General features: G+C 48.0%; 5 protein-coding genes across 5 annotated transcripts; 2 read left to right on the forward strand and 3 right to left on the reverse strand.

Moving 5' to 3' along the window:
* Positions 1 to 5,768: 5,768 nt before the first annotated feature.
* CH63R_14568 (uncharacterized protein) lies at positions 5,769 to 6,206 on the reverse strand (the record flags this gene model as incomplete). The annotated part of the gene is made up of 1 exon (XM_018309542.1): positions 5,769 to 6,206. One exon carries the CDS (start codon positions 6,204 to 6,206, stop codon positions 5,769 to 5,771), a length of 438 nt encoding a protein of 145 aa, XP_018150514.1.
* Positions 6,207 to 7,409: 1,203 nt separating this feature from the next.
* On the forward strand, positions 7,410 to 8,439 carry CH63R_14569 (uncharacterized protein; the record flags this gene model as incomplete). Its single annotated transcript, XM_018309543.1, has 2 exons — positions 7,410 to 7,539; positions 7,604 to 8,439. The coding sequence occupies 2 exons, from the start codon at positions 7,410 to 7,412 to the stop codon at positions 8,437 to 8,439; spliced, it is 966 nt and encodes a 321-aa protein (XP_018150515.1).
* Positions 8,440 to 8,794: 355 nt separating this feature from the next.
* On the reverse strand, positions 8,795 to 9,306 carry CH63R_14570 (uncharacterized protein; the record flags this gene model as incomplete). Its single annotated transcript, XM_018309544.1, has 2 exons — positions 8,795 to 9,114; positions 9,171 to 9,306. 2 exons carry the CDS (start codon positions 9,304 to 9,306, stop codon positions 8,795 to 8,797), a joined length of 456 nt encoding a protein of 151 aa, XP_018150516.1.
* Positions 9,307 to 9,352: 46 nt separating this feature from the next.
* On the reverse strand, positions 9,353 to 11,401 carry CH63R_14571 (uncharacterized protein; the record flags this gene model as incomplete). Its single annotated transcript, XM_018309545.1, has 2 exons — positions 9,353 to 9,807; positions 11,068 to 11,401. 2 exons carry the CDS (start codon positions 11,399 to 11,401, stop codon positions 9,353 to 9,355), a joined length of 789 nt encoding a protein of 262 aa, XP_018150517.1.
* Positions 11,402 to 14,452: 3,051 nt separating this feature from the next.
* On the forward strand, positions 14,453 to 14,762 carry CH63R_14572 (uncharacterized protein; the record flags this gene model as incomplete). Its single annotated transcript, XM_018309546.1, has 2 exons — positions 14,453 to 14,528; positions 14,572 to 14,762. 2 exons carry the CDS (start codon positions 14,453 to 14,455, stop codon positions 14,760 to 14,762), a joined length of 267 nt encoding a protein of 88 aa, XP_018150518.1.
* Between the last annotated feature and the right edge of the window lie 2,106 nt (positions 14,763 to 16,868).

Consider the following 16,868-nt stretch of genomic DNA (forward strand, 5'->3'; position numbering starts at 1 on the left):
CTTGGCTTTAAGATGCATCCAGCCTTGCACTACTTCACCCTACACCTGCCGTCGCTGGTCGATGAGGTAACTAAATCCGACATTACGCGAGCTACACAATATAAATGCCTATGAACTAAAAGACGATAGGTTTTAAGCCTGTTACAGTTATGCACATTAAGATCTGTGTAAATGCTTCCTGACTTTGCTACTTCATTCCCAAGTGGTGGGATGAGAAAGTCTAATGATTCTCTTTCGTGTTCAGTAAAGCCAAGTTTTCTATTGTTGATTAAATGTGACCTCGGCAGCTGCTTCGTCTACTAGCTAAAGCAACTACTCGCGCACACTACTAAAGGAATGTTGTATGTATATGGCTTGGTTCAGTTCAGCGAAAAGTTGTTAGCCGTGAACAATGCAGATGATATTGTTTATTCTATATCTCTCTCTCTCTCTCTCCTTCCACTTGAGCGCTCTTCGTCTCTACTCAAGCTCCCTCAATAGCAACCTAGCTTTGGCGACTTCTTGCGCGTACGCTTCTACCTCTTTCTCCGTTGGGTCCTCCATGGCTTTGTACCGATCAATAAACCACTGCGGGGTCTCCTCGAACTGTCGCGGGCGTGATTCAAACGGTTTACAATCCCTGGGGGCGAGCGTTTACTCGGTTGACTCCGTCGAGGGCCTCGTCTTCTCCCGCACCAGCGCCGCTGTCGTCACCGGTCGCCTGACGGACGACCTCCCGGAAAAGTGCCGCCCGTGGACGTTCCGCCGGCCCGGGAACCCCTGGTTCTACCTGCACGCCCGGAAGCGCAATTTCTCATCAGTCTCGTTTGGCCAAAAACGGCCCATAATAGAGCGAAGACGATGCTCCCAACAAGGACTATCGAAGGGTACATGAGGCGCCGTTGCCCTTGGAAGCGGCCCCAGCTGCCTTCATCGTCACTAGACATCCAATGGCGGCCCCTGGATCTTTGTTGCGGCATTGCTAGCAAGACGCCAACACTGCCCATCTCCTCTGGCAAAGACGCGCCCCTGATCTTAGTAGATGCCCTATCAAATACGCCTAGAAATAATAGGGTGAATTCTCTAAACCTTAACTAATAGATTCCTCTTTAAGAAGGCTATTATCCAGCCTGTCCATGGCGGCGTAGCCCGGATCAACCGCTACCGGGTCCATAGTCTCCGCGATCAGGTACAGGCTCACTTGAATTTGGCCTGGCTTTATCCTCGTGCTCAGGACCTCACCAAGCGCAGAGAATATACAATAATAGCCAGCCTCGTCCTTTCGACAGATACTAAGTCAGATAAAAAGAAAGAAGTAGAATAAAAGTAAGAAGAGATAATAGCACAAATGAAGCGTAATTCGACCTTACCAGAGCCAATCTTCATATGCGTGGTACACTCGCAGTCAGAGAAGCCCGTACGTGAGCAAAGGGGCGATGACATCGGTACATATAACACATCCGCCAAATCTCAACCCTAACACTTGATACTATTCAAGCTGTAGCTTCAACCCGGGTGTACAACACAGAAGTAAGGACAACTGACACAGCTGTGGCGAGACCAAAATGGCGCCGGCGAGGATTTAGCCTCCGTTCCACGAAATAGAGCCCCTCTCAATGTCCTGATCTTCGTCTCCGGCAGCAGATGTCTTCATCACGCGACTTGGCTGCCCTTCTCGAGATCCGCTTCGACAACGTCCCTTGGAGATTGCGGCCCACAAGGAAGACATAACCCGCCCACGCCATTTCCAAATATCTAGCGTACATGGCGCGCCTTGGCCTTGGCGACAGGCGTTGCTGCTCCACGATAGTGGCGCCATTCAAAGCCCACGTCTGGCGGTGGTTGTTGTTGCGTATAATTACGGTCAGAAATCCGAATTCGGGTCGTAATATGTATCCAGGTGGATTACAGAAGTCCTGGACTCTGTTAGGAAGAGGCGTCTCTAGATAATGTAGTAGAGCGGCTCTAACTTAGGGTTTTGTCTAGTTACAGCAACCACATACAGTTACAGGAATTCAAAATAGAGACAATTCACTATATACTAAGTAACTTACACAGTCGACAGCAGATATTAGTGTGCAATACAAATTCCCTAAGTAACAACATACTTCGCCTAAGCTTAGTTAATTCAGCTTTACATAACACTAGATTGCATTAAACAGCAAGTCAGCTGCCAAAAAAGACAGGGTTTAAGGAGGAGATACTCACTTAAATTGCTGTTTGTAGTTATATAAACCCTCCGCAATTACGAATCTTTAACCGAGAAAGATCTCTTTAAACATTTCTCATCGATGTGTAAATAGGCTGTGGCCTCGATACAACGCATATCAAGCAAGGCCATTCATGTCCACTGTGCACAGTTGTTCGTTCGTCCGCTGATTTTTCTTAAGCTTGGAGACGGGCATTAACGGCGTCCCTTATTTCGCGGAACTGCTGGGCCTGGACACAAAAGTATACTACTATCAAATGGGAAGCTAATCGTCAAGTCTTTTCCACTACGCGGACAATTGGATCGACCCCACACTGCAGGACAGCAAGACAGCTGTCAGTGAGCGTTGAATTGGCCGTGACGCAGACAAATCTGGACGACAAGGCTGTCTTCAAAGGCTACGTATACAATCGTAAGTCTACAGGCCAGATGAGATGGCGGCGCATGTAGGAGCGATGCATGTTTCTGGGACAGGGCGATGACGACGGGCTTCAAAAGCAAATAGGCGAGAGGAATGAACGTGACCAGCAAAGGTTTTTTCTATTACCTGGCGCGCACTCACAACGTGCGCTATACCGCTTATGTTTTCAAAAGCTAGATTGTCTATCTTACAAGAGGCAATCTACCTTCAACTTCCTTCACGTTGTGGGAACCTCGCTGACATCTTCTTCCCAGAGAGATGAAGATGAACTGGTTAGTGCACATGACGGCGTATGTTCTGCTCAGAAACAAAGCCATGACATGCAATCATGGTGGCCGGGGGAGCACGCGCGACCAATCGCCCCAAGCAAGCTTGACGACTCCTTTTGGTTCACCGCAAGCTCTACAGAAGACAACGTCTCGGTGATATTATACAAATACACCAAAGTCCATTTGAAAACATGCCTTTAAGAACACCTGTCTTAGGGAGTCCAACTTGCAAGGGCCTAACCTGTCGTTCAGGAGCCAGGGCTCTAGAGTCGCCTACTCACGGCTGGAAGGTTTGTAGCTTTTCAACACAAGTTTTTTTGCGCTCTTCAGAGGCTTTCTTTAGGTACCACATCTTCTATTTTGCTTGCTTCTTATTAGCTAAGTCTACAGGAGTTACAAGAGTAGTCATTGCTGTTCAAGCCACTCCAAGCTACAGTACGCAAATATACATTACCAACCTGTGAATTACCAATGATAATAAAGCAATAAACATCGACGGTCTAGGCTAAGCACTAGCAGCAAGGCCGCCATGACGCTTGTACGTATTCTAAGGGCGGTGTCTTCCCTGCAACAAAAGGCGTTAATGTATCAATTGCACCGCGGCTGTAAAAGAGGTCTCAGGAAGTCCATTCTTATTGTATTGACTATGGTACTTTTAACCACTCCATTGTGCGTGTATTAAGTGTGTGTTGTGTTGAAGATAAGAAGTGCGTTGGTTGATCTCTACCGCCAGACTCGGACGAGCGAAGTTCGCAGCAGAATACTCATTGCCATCAAGCGTCCGGCCGAGCCGTCCGATGGTTTCTATTTCCAAGAGCCTCCAAAGTGCCCTCCGTGTCCATTATTCCCCCTAAGCCAACACGCCCTCTCAGGTAAGGGCTTCTTGCAGACCCTTTCACATCCGCAGAGCAACCACTCCACGTCATGCGTGAAAGCCTCGTTTCTATAGTGTATACTGCGCCTCCTCACGGTCCACAGCAGTAAAGGGCTCGAAGATTCGCAGTAAGGGGCGCACTATGCGCTTAGGAAGCTGTTTTCTAGACTTACTGCTACTTGTAGTAGGAGCATTTAGTGCAAGTAGGAGATCATAAGTCTCCTGCTACCGCCTATATGCCGTCCAGTATCGTCTTCGCTTATAAGCAGGCAGTTGTACTTAAAGCGAAGAGATTGATCAGAATTACAAAAAACTAATTATTGTTGTTGTCGAGAACAAGAGGGCAGCAGAAGAGTCTACATGCAGATAGTTTGGTGGAGATACTAGCAGCTCCAATTATCAGAATCAATATCAAGTTTGCAACCATACTCGTGACTAGGAGCAGATTAGTATTGATGTCAGGGTTAAGATTGCAGTTAAGGAGTTTAATGTTAAGTAGTTTAAGGTTAAGGCTTAAGGTTGAGGAGCTTAAAATCCAGGAGTTCAGGGTTGAGGCTAAGTTTTAAGGGGTTTAGGATTAAGTTTAAGTAGTTGTTAACACTAGTGAGTTTAGGGAGGGAGGGGGACGCATTAGATATAGCTAGACGTACGTAGCTACAGTGTTAATATGTAGTGCATTGCTATAAGATGAGGATGGTTCGGATAAGTAAGAGTTGATGATAGATGTAATGTAATGTAATCTAATGTTAATGCAACTGCGACGAGGAAAGTGAGCTGAGTTCTATCTACAGAGAAGTTACATTAAGTTAGTTGCATTGCTAAGCTTGTTATAGTAATAGAATGTTAGGTTTCTTGACACTGCATGACAGTTCTTACTTTCCTATGCAAGTGTGAGTGTGAATGTAAACGTAAGTGTAAGTTTGAGTGGGTGCTGCTGTATCTTTAGTGCATCTAGAACTGCTGTCCTAAACACATCATGTTGCCCTCAAAAACCAGCCTCTCACCTCCTTACGCTGCATACATGCACTTACTTACTGTAAATGTCTTGTCCTTATGAACAGCTACCCCCCTGCTGGCCCTGTATTGTGTTTAGTTCCCAGCAGGCGGACATGTGGCGAACAGCTCTTCACCGCCGCAGACTTCTTTGCAGGTCTTGTAGAAGATGTGGAAGATCTTCCTGAGATTGTAAAGAATCTTACGATCCTGCGGGACAAGCTTGGCGTCGATCTGGTGTGCAGCAGCGCCTTCTCTTCGGGTGATGATACGGACGTTGTCTTTGCCCCAACATCACCATTAACATCTTTAGCACCGTATTTTCTTTGGGAGAGACTTCTCTTGTCGGTGTTTTCCCTCATCATTGTAGAGCAAGCCTGAGGAATTAGAGGACGAAATTCTTCAATGGCTCGAGAATATCTGCCGACTCGTCCACGGCCTTGCTGGCCAAGATGACAACCACAGACTTACAGGCAGCCGACAAATTGAGGGCTCGCCGGTGTAAACCAATAATACTGTAGTTAGCAATACAATATAAAGTCAATTACTCCAGCGTTCTTATGAAACGTGTACCCTTGCATAAACATTAGACTTAAGTAGTTAGATAATTTAAGTAGGGCAAATATTAATCAGCTAGCTGTAGACAAGTTGCCAATACAGAGTTTGTAAATAAAGACACCAAGTCTGCAAAGTGAAATTCTAAAAGAGGTTTGTATTGCAAACAGCCATATTGGACAACAAAGAGACAGAGACGTCTCAAGATAGGTTGTTTCCAAGGTTTGTGGTGGTGATTGTGGTGGCTCACACATTCTAATGCCTGCAAATTAACAATACATGGTCGATCTTCATGACAACGTGTGTTTTTCTCTCTGGATATCCTGGCGTTGAACCTTTCTATCTCTCTCTGTCTCTATCTATTTCCCTCTCAGTATGTGCAAACAGATAAAGAACAACGAACTACAACTAAACTCACCACTCTCTATATAGTAGGTATGTATTCTTGCGTCCCGTGGTCCTTGACCCTTAACTTGTCGTCCTCTGCTTAAGCCAGTAGAGACGTTTGATCTCCAGCTCGTGGTGAAGGACTGTTTGCAGAGCGTCTTCCTGGGCTCCCAGAAGAATGTCCATCTTGCGGTCGATTTCCTGCACCGAAGCAAACTCGGACACAGCATTGCCACCGCCGCCGCCACCGCCGCCACCCTTGATGCCACCACCAATGACATCACCGCCACCACCGCCGCCGTTGCCACCGAGTCTGTCGGATTCCCTCTCTTGCTGGCGGCTGCGGGCTGTGCCGTTCATAGCCAAAGCATTGTTTTTCTCTTGGTCACGCTGGGACTGTTGCCTGCGGCGCTCGAGCTCGGCGCAAAAGTGCTCAGGGTTGCCGTTGACAGTAGCAGAGATCCGTTGGCACATGGAGGGGCTGATCGTGGCGAGGTCGACACGGGAGGCCGCCTTCATAGAGGATGGAGCAGTCGAATCGGCGGGCAGAGAGAACCGAGGCGATGTCTGCAGCTCCTTATCAAGGCGATTTCATCAGAATGCGTTTATTTCATGAGGGGGGAAAGAAAAATGGATTGACTACTCTACTACTTACTGTATCCACCTTGCCCATCGGTCTTGTTGTTGTTGTTGGCGTCATTAACGCCAACACCGCTCCGGGAGCTCTGTCGATAGTATTCCCAGTGGCGTTAGAGACCCCGCCACTCCTCACAGATCTCGGTGTTCTCCGCGCTTGGGGCATGGGACGCCTTGTCGAGCGGGCCACGGATATACGCAGCTTCGCTGTCCCTGATTGTGAACCTGGAAGGCCTTGAGGGCGGAAAGCCGCCAGGCACGCCCTGAATGTTTTCCATGTGATGGAAGCCTAACTAACGTCCTAATAGCGGGTGTAGGGGTAAAAGGTTGAAAGGATGGAAGTGAAGATGGATGGATGGAAGTGAGAGTGAAAATAGGAGTGTGAAGTGAGTGAGTACGACAAACAGATGGCAATTGGAAAGAGGAAGAGAGATAGAGATGGAAAAGTAGAATGGAAGGCACATAAATACATATGGAGAGAGATGTGAGTGGGAGAGTGGGAGAGTGAGTGGGAGAGTGAGTGGGAGAATGAGAGAAAGAGTGAGAGAAAAAGATAGAGGAAGGAAAGCAAGAAGGCAGTGGTGTATGCATGTGTTCTTTGCGTGTTTGTTTGAACTTGTCGAGACTCCAATGACAGGGACACCCGCCGCCAGTCTGTCTGGGTAAGACAAGCTTCCCATCACCCAGAATCTCATCCTGTCGGGTTGCCTGACAAAACGGATAGGTCGGATTTCAGATTCCAGACTCCAGACAAGGGGAGGAGGACACCCCAGTGCTGCTCCCACATAATAACACTCCTAATACGTAAGACATCACGGACGGCCATCTTGCTGTGGCCATTTAATTTCATCTTGTCCGTCTCATCCGTCTTGTCTGGGCCATCTTTCCGCGGCAATCTTGCTCCCTATATCTCACTGTCTAATTCTTGCAGATCATTTTAGTACGCTCTAATCTTCTTGTTTGCTCATTTGCATTTCGGTTCGCTCTGCTCGACCTTGCTCGCCCGCCCCCCTGTGTCCCTCCAACAACGAGGGTCGCATCTGCGACCAGGCTGTGTCATATCTCCTCAAGTCACCAGACTCACGGATGGTCTTTGGCGCATCGTGCAACAAGGCCATGTATCAGCACGTCATCCATTACCGGCTTACAGCAAGCGAGTGCTGGTGGAAGCATATTGACGGCATCAAGAAGAATATGAGGCTTGTGCGTCCCGACGGTTCATCCTGGGGCGCCGAATTTGACCAGGTTGCCCTATCGCGACTTACAAACGCCCTTCAGAGCCGTCGTCCAAGCGGGCGCCTTTGACGTCGATTCCCTCGAATGGGTTGCCTGGGTCAACGGTTTCCTACATGAAGACTGGTCGGGTAACGCGTCAAAGATCAGCAAAGTCGTCGGTCAGGCCTTGCTCAACGACCTGGAGCAGGATCAGGAGAAGGACCGGCAAGGAGATGGTGTTCGACAGCCACAGCAAGAGAAGAACGGACAGGAAGGAGGAGGGGTTCATCAAGAAAACGGCGGCGACAATGATTATGACGGCAATGCCGTCCGGCGTACAAAGACTCCGCCGCAGTCTGCCATCGTCGAACCCTCCGTCATTGTCGGCCCTGACGACTCCGTCTCCGTAGCAGCAGGCGGCCGTCGTCGTCATCGTTCTACGGATCAGTCTCGGTCCCGGTCTCAGCATCCACGGCGGCACCGAGTGATCCAGCAGATCGAGAACGACCTGATCGTTGGGGCCCATTTCCTTTTCAGGTCAACCGCCTACATGGACGGCTTGCGCTACAGGCAGCGTGGGCAGGAGGATAGCGGCCGCATAGAGATGGAGCTAAATGGGGCGCGACGTCGCCGCTGGCGGCTGGTGCGCGAGCTCGTCGGCCTCGAAAAGAATCTCAACGCGGCCCGGCGCCATGCTCTCCTAGGTTCGGCCGGAGACGGTCCTGCTGCTGCTGTGGGGGTGTACCATGACGAGGTTCCCCGAGCGCTCGTTGGCGGGCTCTGGCTGCATTTCCTCGTGGGTAACGAGGAGCGTTTCGTTGTTGATCAGGCCATGGATGCCGGAGAGCTGGACGTGGAGATCATGGTGACGCGCATCGGCGACATGGACGGGATTCGTTGATGACGCCAAGAGGCTTTGGTGATGCGCGCTGGGTTTGTTGAAGGTGCTGTATCTAGGAGTGGAAGTGAACGTAGAGTGAGAATGGGCTAACAGCAAAGACCAATACTCTCTGGATCGTGCCTATCTGCCTTGAAACTTTCAATCTTACCGCCTATCGATGTTCTGAGTAGCAAGCAAAGAAAATCAGAACAAGATCACATCACAGCATGTTGCAGGTATCAAGAATCAGGCCTGGCGTCATCTTCGAGTCAAACAGGGGGCTTGGACGTCCGTCAACTTCATACACACAACACCGCAAGATAAACATGTCTTGTGAACGAAATAACACCCTTCATTCCTATGGACGACGGACGGCTCAGGCCTGCTGCCTCTTTTTCTTGCTCTGCTTCTTCTGCTTCTCTTTCTTTATGTACTCCAAGCATTGCTTCATCTCCCCTATAGTGAATGCGTCCTGATCCCCTGCATTACATGCGGTCTTCGTCTTTCCTAACTGGGCAACATCAGTGTTATTGCCTTGAGAAAGTAGCGATGCAATGGATGTCGACCTGACGTTCCGCTTTCCATCCAGATGGTTCTCGGCGTTTGGAACCAGCTCCCCATGTCCTGGCCGTCCTTCCTGTGTGAATTGCTTTTCATATCCCGATCCATCCAACCAGGGCTGTGATTGGGTGTGACCTGAAAGCCAGTCTAGTGCTGGATACTGGACGTTGTTCGTTCTGGTTCTTGCGAACCAAGCGTCGCCACGCCGATGCCAAGTTCCTTGTACCTGCGGGCGAGACCCATGCTGCTGCGACTGTCCTGCGCTGGTGAAAGCATCAGTCTGTTGAGGGGCGTGGCGTTGATTAAAGCCAGTGGTGTGGTCAGCATGGATGTAGGGCCCAGCGTTCGTCGTCATCCCAGAGAAGATTCCAGGCTAGGTGGTGGTTCTGGTTGTATCAGTGAAGGGTCTGGGATAAGTAAGGCCAGGCTGAGTGAATCTGGGACGAGTGAAGCCGGGAAAGGTGAAGCCGGGATAAGTGAACCCAGCCTGAGTAGTGGCTCTAGCCCGCTCATCGAAAACATTGTCGTTGCCTCGGTTCCCATCATGAAAATCCCGACTACGTCCAGGAACGGTTGTGTTGAAGGCTTTGGCAGTAGCAGAAGCAACATTTGCTCTCTCAACAGTGCTGATGCCACCACTGTTTAGTTCATTCTTCTTTTTGCCCGTTTCCACGCCGCACATGTGCCGCTGGCCATCGGTCGTTCCATACCGCTTCTCGTTTCGCTTGGAATGCTCATCTAGGGCGTCAGTATTACCAGTAGCAACAGCAGGGGCAGTATTGTTAGCAGCAGCGGATTCGTCAACTTCCTCGTCAGCCGGGAGGGAATCTTAGCCTAAGAAGCAACATACACGCGTCATCAGCTAAACTTGAGCAGAAAATTGTTCAAGCGGGGGGTACATGATGATGATGATGATGATGAAATTGTTTTACGCCGGCACATCCAAAGAGCAAGAGGGTACATTGACGGGGAACTTGGGGGCTGAGAAAGAGATGGGCATTACGATGAGGGCGAGGGCGGCAATAAAGATCAATCCAAACAAACTTATAGGGTCAGGCCGGGGAATTTAAGCCACTTTGTTTTGCTCAGCAGCGATCTCAGCGACCTCTCCGTCGGTGCCTACTTTGGCGGACAGCCCTCTTAGTCGTCTGTCACCTTTTCCGAGCAGGGTGAGAGCAACTTGGCACGGCGCAAGTGGCTTCCAGTAATAAGACGCCTGAATTCGTGTTCAGGCTTTTGGTCATAGAAGCGGCGCAACTGCCGGGCGCGGAGCCGCCACATGTCTTTATTCGGAGCCATTATGACGATCGGTGTGTGACGCCGTCAGGGCCAACGTGTTTTTGTTGTTGTCGTCATCGTCGCCGTTGATGATAGTGATGATGTTGGTCAAGCACAAGTGCGCAAGATCATGTAGTGCTCAATATGCGTGGCCAGAGCAGCACTCGGAGAGAGACATCCAGAGACATTTAGAGAGATGAAGGGAGAAAGAGCAACAGTGAGAGAGTAAGCAAGTAAGAGAGTGAGAGAGAGGGAACGCACCTGACATCTGAGACTTGGACGTAGGGGTTGCTGTGGACTGGGTTCTGCGTTTGATTCCCCTTTAGCCTGCAATGTCTTAGCCTTGTGGTGGGTAACCTGAAACTGAAGCCATCATTATTTACTAATTCGCCCTTGTGATAGATGACGTGGGGGTTTAGTGGAGATGTCCCGTCTGCGTGTGTAGCTGGTCTTCTTTCTATTCTGTCTCTTGAGCTCTTCTTCCTCCTCCTTCTCGTCAGTGCGACATAGCGGCACCACTCTAGCATGTCATTTGTTTCTCTTATAGATCCCTTCACCTTTTCTATTGTAGTACATAGACCAGAACAGATGTAACTGATTAGTAAGTAACCTCCTGCTCTCTGTTATCTAGCTCTCAATAAGTAGAATTTCCGTTAGTCCCCTTCTATTCTACTTAGTGCTGCAGCTTAGCTGATGCTGGGCTTTCTTTGCACACCCTCGTCTTTCCCCTAGTTTGGGGTCAGTGCTGGATCATTGTCCTCATCACTTAGTGTTTTCTATCGTCATTAGCCCTCATCTTGTCCTAATGACGACCGCACAGAGACTTGATTATGACAGCCCTGTTAGATGTCTGAGTAAGAGGCAGAAGAAACATTGTATCGTAATTGGCTTGCACTTGTGGCCTGTAAAGAAGCAGTTCCATAACGGTAAGGAACAGGACGCTGTTCTCATCTGCCTCGCTATTCCAGTGCAGGAAGAATGTCTCATCTGCGTTGACCAGGCCAGGGCGCTTGCCACCCATCTTTTCATCCATGTGTGCTTGCCAGGATGCCCACAGCCTTAGGTCTGTCACTTTCTGAGATGTAGAGGATCCTGTATTTACCACGTCAAGGAATTCATATAGGGTAAGGACCTCAGGGGACATGGTTTATGCCTGGATTTAATATTGGAGAGAGCAGATCTGAGCTGCGACATCTGCTTCCATGTTTCTGTGTCAGCATTGGTGAAATTGAGCGAGCACATTGATGGGATGGCAAAGAAACTGCATCTATCGCGCGCGTGTGGGGAAAGAAAAGCAGAGGCGGAGAGCAGCCTAAGGGAGAGAGTAGACCTTGTTGCTTTAAGGTCTTGATGACGGTGAATCTTGCAGACGGATTATTCTGGCTTGGGAGCATGGTGGTGAGAAATGTTCTGAAGAAGCCGATTAAGGCTGCGACAAAACCGAAGGCGACGATAGCTCGTGTGCCAATCATTGTTGATTGCTGATGCTGAGCATGAAATGATTCGAGGACGAATGAGGTGAGGTCGAAGGAGTTGAGGATGAAAGAATTGACGTTGAAGGAATCAATTGAAGCCCAAGGAATTAAGCAGTACCGTCAATAAGAGAGTCAATCTTCTGAAGGACGTCAGTTGAGAAGGCATTGAGTGTGACTTTCTTGTATGTGGATTGGATTCGCTGCTATGCTGGCTTGCTGAAGAATGGAACTTGCATAGTGTTGGTAAATATGTAGGTATCCGTATATACGGCGAGGTGAAGTAATGAAGACTCGTTATATTGGTCTACTTATGATATCGCTTGCTTCAGGGAAGCGAAAGGGAGGTTGTCGCCACGGCCATTGAAGATCGTTATACAACCTCCTGGGCACACGAGTCATCCGGCCCGCGGCCGGATAACCTATGTTACGACATTAACTTAACATAACTCTAGTCAAACGTAATAAAAGTGTACATTCTAGTTTTGTAGATCGGATATAACTAATGTTCTAGTTGATCCTGACAGACGAGCTATACGACTTTGTCAGGTAGTATCCTGTGATAGCCCTCCAGCGTCCGATGAAGTCAGGTCGGAATGTTTTTAACCGGATCCTTTTTAGTTGGAGCCTTTTTAGTTGGAGCCTTTTTAGTTGGAGCCTTTTTAGCTGGAGCCTTGTTAGTATCCTTTGCTCTAGTACCGCGAGTATCCCAGCATATCCCAAGATCGGCGTCCCAATCGCAATAGGCTGGTGCGTAGACGGTGCATTGTGTGTAATTATTGTACTAAAGCTTTTAGTCCGAAGGTTCCGTATTGTTAAGTCAATATAGGTATAAGCAACTTACTTGAGCGCATGCCCCATGAGGCTCAGGCCCTATTTTTCCTTTTCCTCCCCCTCTTCCGCCTACACTCATACATCCACCTCGGCGCTCTACAAATGAGACTCCCACTAGGGCCTTGTTACCAGGGGGACAAGTGCATCCCATTGCGTTCATATCGCAGTGTTTGGGGCCTATACCCCCGCTGTTATGGTGGCAAAATCCTTTCTAGACAAGTGTTAGTAGCAAAACACTCGTATTTTGAATTGATAACATACACAATTACCAAAACCATTACACTCACAAGGTGTACACACAGCTGCATTATTACAAAACTGAGGGTCTTCAGCAAATGCTTTAAGGACAAAATTGCAACTTATAAGTGCAATAAGGAGTATTTGTAGACTAAGTAATTTGTAGTACATAGCTGCTTTAGTAAAGTAATAAAAATGTCTGTAGAAGATGATTTAGAACGAATTTAAGATAGAAAGCGAAGGGTGTAGCTGTCTATTCTTATACTTATTTTTACACTCAGTTGTATTAAGAGGTCTGTAGTCTTGTCTATGTAAACTACTGCTTTGCGTCCTACTTCGATATTGCAGCTGTTGAAAGTGAAAAAAAACCTTAGTATTTAGTACTTAACTTTTCTTAGTTAGTACAGAATGGGGCAAGGAGCGCTACAGCAGAAAACTGGCGGAGTTTATTCTAATAGAGTTACTTAGCTGCATAACTGAGAAGTTTAAAATGACTCAAAGCGAATGGAACCTGCAGGTGTAATACCTTTGTAGTCTTGTAAAACCTTAGCATAATTAATATGTCAGCATTACTTACTTTTTTGATTCTATAGGTGGAATAGTAGAACCCACTGCACAGGACTACTCCATCGACTGCGAGAAGGTTATAGCGCGGGGTAGTAGCCAATAACGGCAGGCTTAAGTCTCTAACCCCCCTCTCTGACGGCACCCACTGCGGCCGGCTCAGTTCATGGCGTCCCCGCAGAAGGGTTGTGAGAGCGACGATGAGCACGGCGTTTATCAAGACGGACAAGAAAAGTTCGATGGACGATCTCAGAGACCATCTGCTTATGTCTGATCCCGCCTTGTGCTCGAGCAGATTATGCATCTCGTGCTCCGCCCGCCAAAGAATCTTGCGACGCCAACGATGACAACGACAGCCAGCGAGGTTCCTCATCCTTGACATACTCCATAGCGGCCATGCTGTGCTAATGTTACATGTCTTACTGTAGCAAGGGGCACAGATTTAACCCTCATGCCAGGTAGAATGTAAAGGTGCAGCTACACTTGTCCCGGCAGCAGTCAACGATTTGACAAGAGCGAAACTACTCAGTCTAACCCTGCGCAACACCGGACCTAGAAGCAAAACTTATCGCATATCATGGTAAACTATCCCAAGAAAATACAAACGCTGAGGAAGGAGAAAACTTAGTAATAGTGTTACGAGCTAGTGCTTAGGTTCAATCTTTTTCTTAAGGGGTGGGGGAGGTTTACTTGCGTAGTTCCTTTTGGGTTATTGCACTGTCTCGAGTGAAAACTCTAATGATGTTTTGGTCGAACTGTGATGGAGTCAGTTGTTAAGACGCCGTCTTCTGCGATTGCGCAGGCGTCTTTGGTCCCCAGATCGGCTTAGGAAGCTAAGGCAATGTTCTTCTTTATGGTTCATATTGGGTTAATTAAACCTTGTTTGTCTATTTAGATTCTTGTATTAGACTTTCTGAAACTGAGAGGTGCCATGATGCCTGTATAAGCTACAACTGCTGCACGGCAGTTGTGGGTCCACTTTAGCGTTGTCATCACAAAGGGGTTTTTGTTTGGTGAGCAGGGTGGCCTCGGACATGGTCCTGGACGTGGCAAATCTTCCTTATGATTAGGTTCGCTAGACTTCACAAATGAGGTCCAAGCCCCCACCTAACCCATTCTTCTCCTCGCTGCCCTCTGCTCTGCTACGGAATATTACTGTACTAAGTAGGATGAAGCTCGCTGACTTCCCATCTCCACAATTCCAAAGATAATTCCGGCCTCGACGAACTTGCCAACACCCGTATTCCTTTCAGCGACCTTCGAGAGTTTCTTCGAGTCGCCGTCCAGAACGCCATTCGAGACCGAGACATCCCCGAGAACGACACCCTGGAGGAAGACAATGAGCTGGAGACTAGCGGTCATACACGGGCCCCGTCCAATAGGTTGGATGGTATGTGAACAAATCCCACGGCGCGAAGCGGCGAGAACAAGGGGGGGGGGGCTGATCATGACTGTGCGATGAGGAAAACCGCCGGGGTTTGTTTTTGATTTGGGATGCATCAACACGGCTTCGATGGGGATTGCGCCATTGTCTGCACGCTGCCCTTCTCCGAAGTCGTCGACGAAAAGAAGTAGAATTTACACAGACGTTTGGCCCGTCCTAAGCATAGACAGATTACCTTCCATAGCTCTTCAGCAATCAACTTTGTAATTATCCCCTCGGATACTATCGGCACCCTTCACTAGTGACCAACGTTACAATCCCCTTGTTGAGTATACGACTGATCACCGTATCCTCTGAAGACCTGATCCCTTCAGAACAACTTACAGTACTGTTACCAGCTTCGCAGCCTCAGCTTCTGCTAATAGACACTACCACGGAAAGCCAACCGTAGTATTTTAATCGGACAGAATTCCACCTGCAATAGCGCTTCGATGAATAAATAAATGAATAAATTAAAACTATAGCTAGAATAAGGAGGTACCTTGCCCTCATAGTTGCCATGATTTCTTCCAGTGGTAGTCCTAACAGGTTACATTACTACTCCCCTGGGCAACTAGGACCTGAGTAGCAATCTAATTTTCGATTAAGATCCTTTGGCTAATTACAACCGAAAGGCCAAGGATTATTGCAGCATCTTTGGCTGTCAGTAAAACGCGCACAGCATCCGCTAACTTTGATGTTCCTGCACTTCCCAATGTCGATAGGCACTGGATCAGCTGTAACTGGGATGAAGTTTGAGGCAAAGACCACCAAAATGGCCCAAGCATAGGCGTTCTGCATTTCGAGTTGCGTTGATGGCTTGGATCAAGGTCGTGAGACGGAGTTATTTAGTGTGGAAGTCTATAGAGGCAGAAGGTAAGTAATTGAGACCAGTAGTGATGAAAACAACGTACACTGGATCCATTATGTTAGGAGAGGAATGAGACAAGAAATCTACAGAAACATTTTATAGTCAGGAATCTGCCGCGTTACTTAAACAGCGGACAATGCAAAGGAAAGTTACAGTCTACTTCAATCTAAGTTAATAGTAATAAGACAGGCTTTTATAGTCAACCCCAGTTTTAGTATAACTATAAGACTTTAAATAAAATCCCTAACTATCCAAAATTGTATTTTTATATATTTTAAGTGATGCGTAAGTACGGCTTATATTACATTAGCCTAACACTAAAAGCCATTTTATCGCTACATTGCGTATAATGGTGTAGGGCCCCGTTAACATGCACTGCAATAGCTGAGCTCAAGCGGCAATATGCGAAAGCGGATTATGAGCAGACTCGAAGATACAGCGTATTTCACGGTGAATCAGTCTCACAATACGGTTCAGCGCAGAAAAAGCGGTAAAATTTGATCTTTGGCAAGCATTAATATGCTACCCCAGAGAGTCTCGGCACCTAATGGTAACCAACGGGATTGAAGGTTTGTGCGAACAACAACCTAGCGTTTCTAGTATCAATATAGAAGACGGGGTAAGGAATAGGCAGTGGGCACTTGCCTGTGCTAACCTTCAAGGCCATGGGACATGCTGTATAAGAACGTTCACCGTATGACCAACTGTGCGCCGCCACTCACGAAACACAACGATCGACCATGCTCGCCCAGGGACTTTTCCTTGCTGCAGCGTCGGCGGCATTCTTTCTCTTTCTCAGCACCCTACTCGCACGAAAACAATCTGCTTCAGGCAAGACTGGTCTGGTCTGCGCTGCTGGGTTGCTCCCCTTGGGACTTGTGTTGTAGATTGGCTCATTGCTAGGATGATGGCTGACCTCTCTCTCTCTTATGACGGTTCAATATTCTTTCACGATAAGTTAGAACTAATTAACGCCCTTGGGAATACACTTCACGGCTAATGGAGGGAATGCCTGTCTCTTGCAACCAAGCAACCAAACAACACAACCAATCATCCAGCCTCTACTGTACTGAAGCACCTAAGCGACATTCATCACCACCCCAACATCCATCTCAACCGCCCCTTATTCAATTTTGCCATCATCCAGCAAGACCTGTACCCTAGTCTCAATCCAATCTTCTCCCAATTGTCTCCATCCTCCTACCGACGC

This window comes from Colletotrichum higginsianum, chromosome 12, assembly GCF_001672515.1.
Source record: "Colletotrichum higginsianum IMI 349063 chromosome 12, whole genome shotgun sequence".
NCBI classification, from domain to species: domain Eukaryota; kingdom Fungi; phylum Ascomycota; class Sordariomycetes; order Glomerellales; family Glomerellaceae; genus Colletotrichum; species Colletotrichum higginsianum.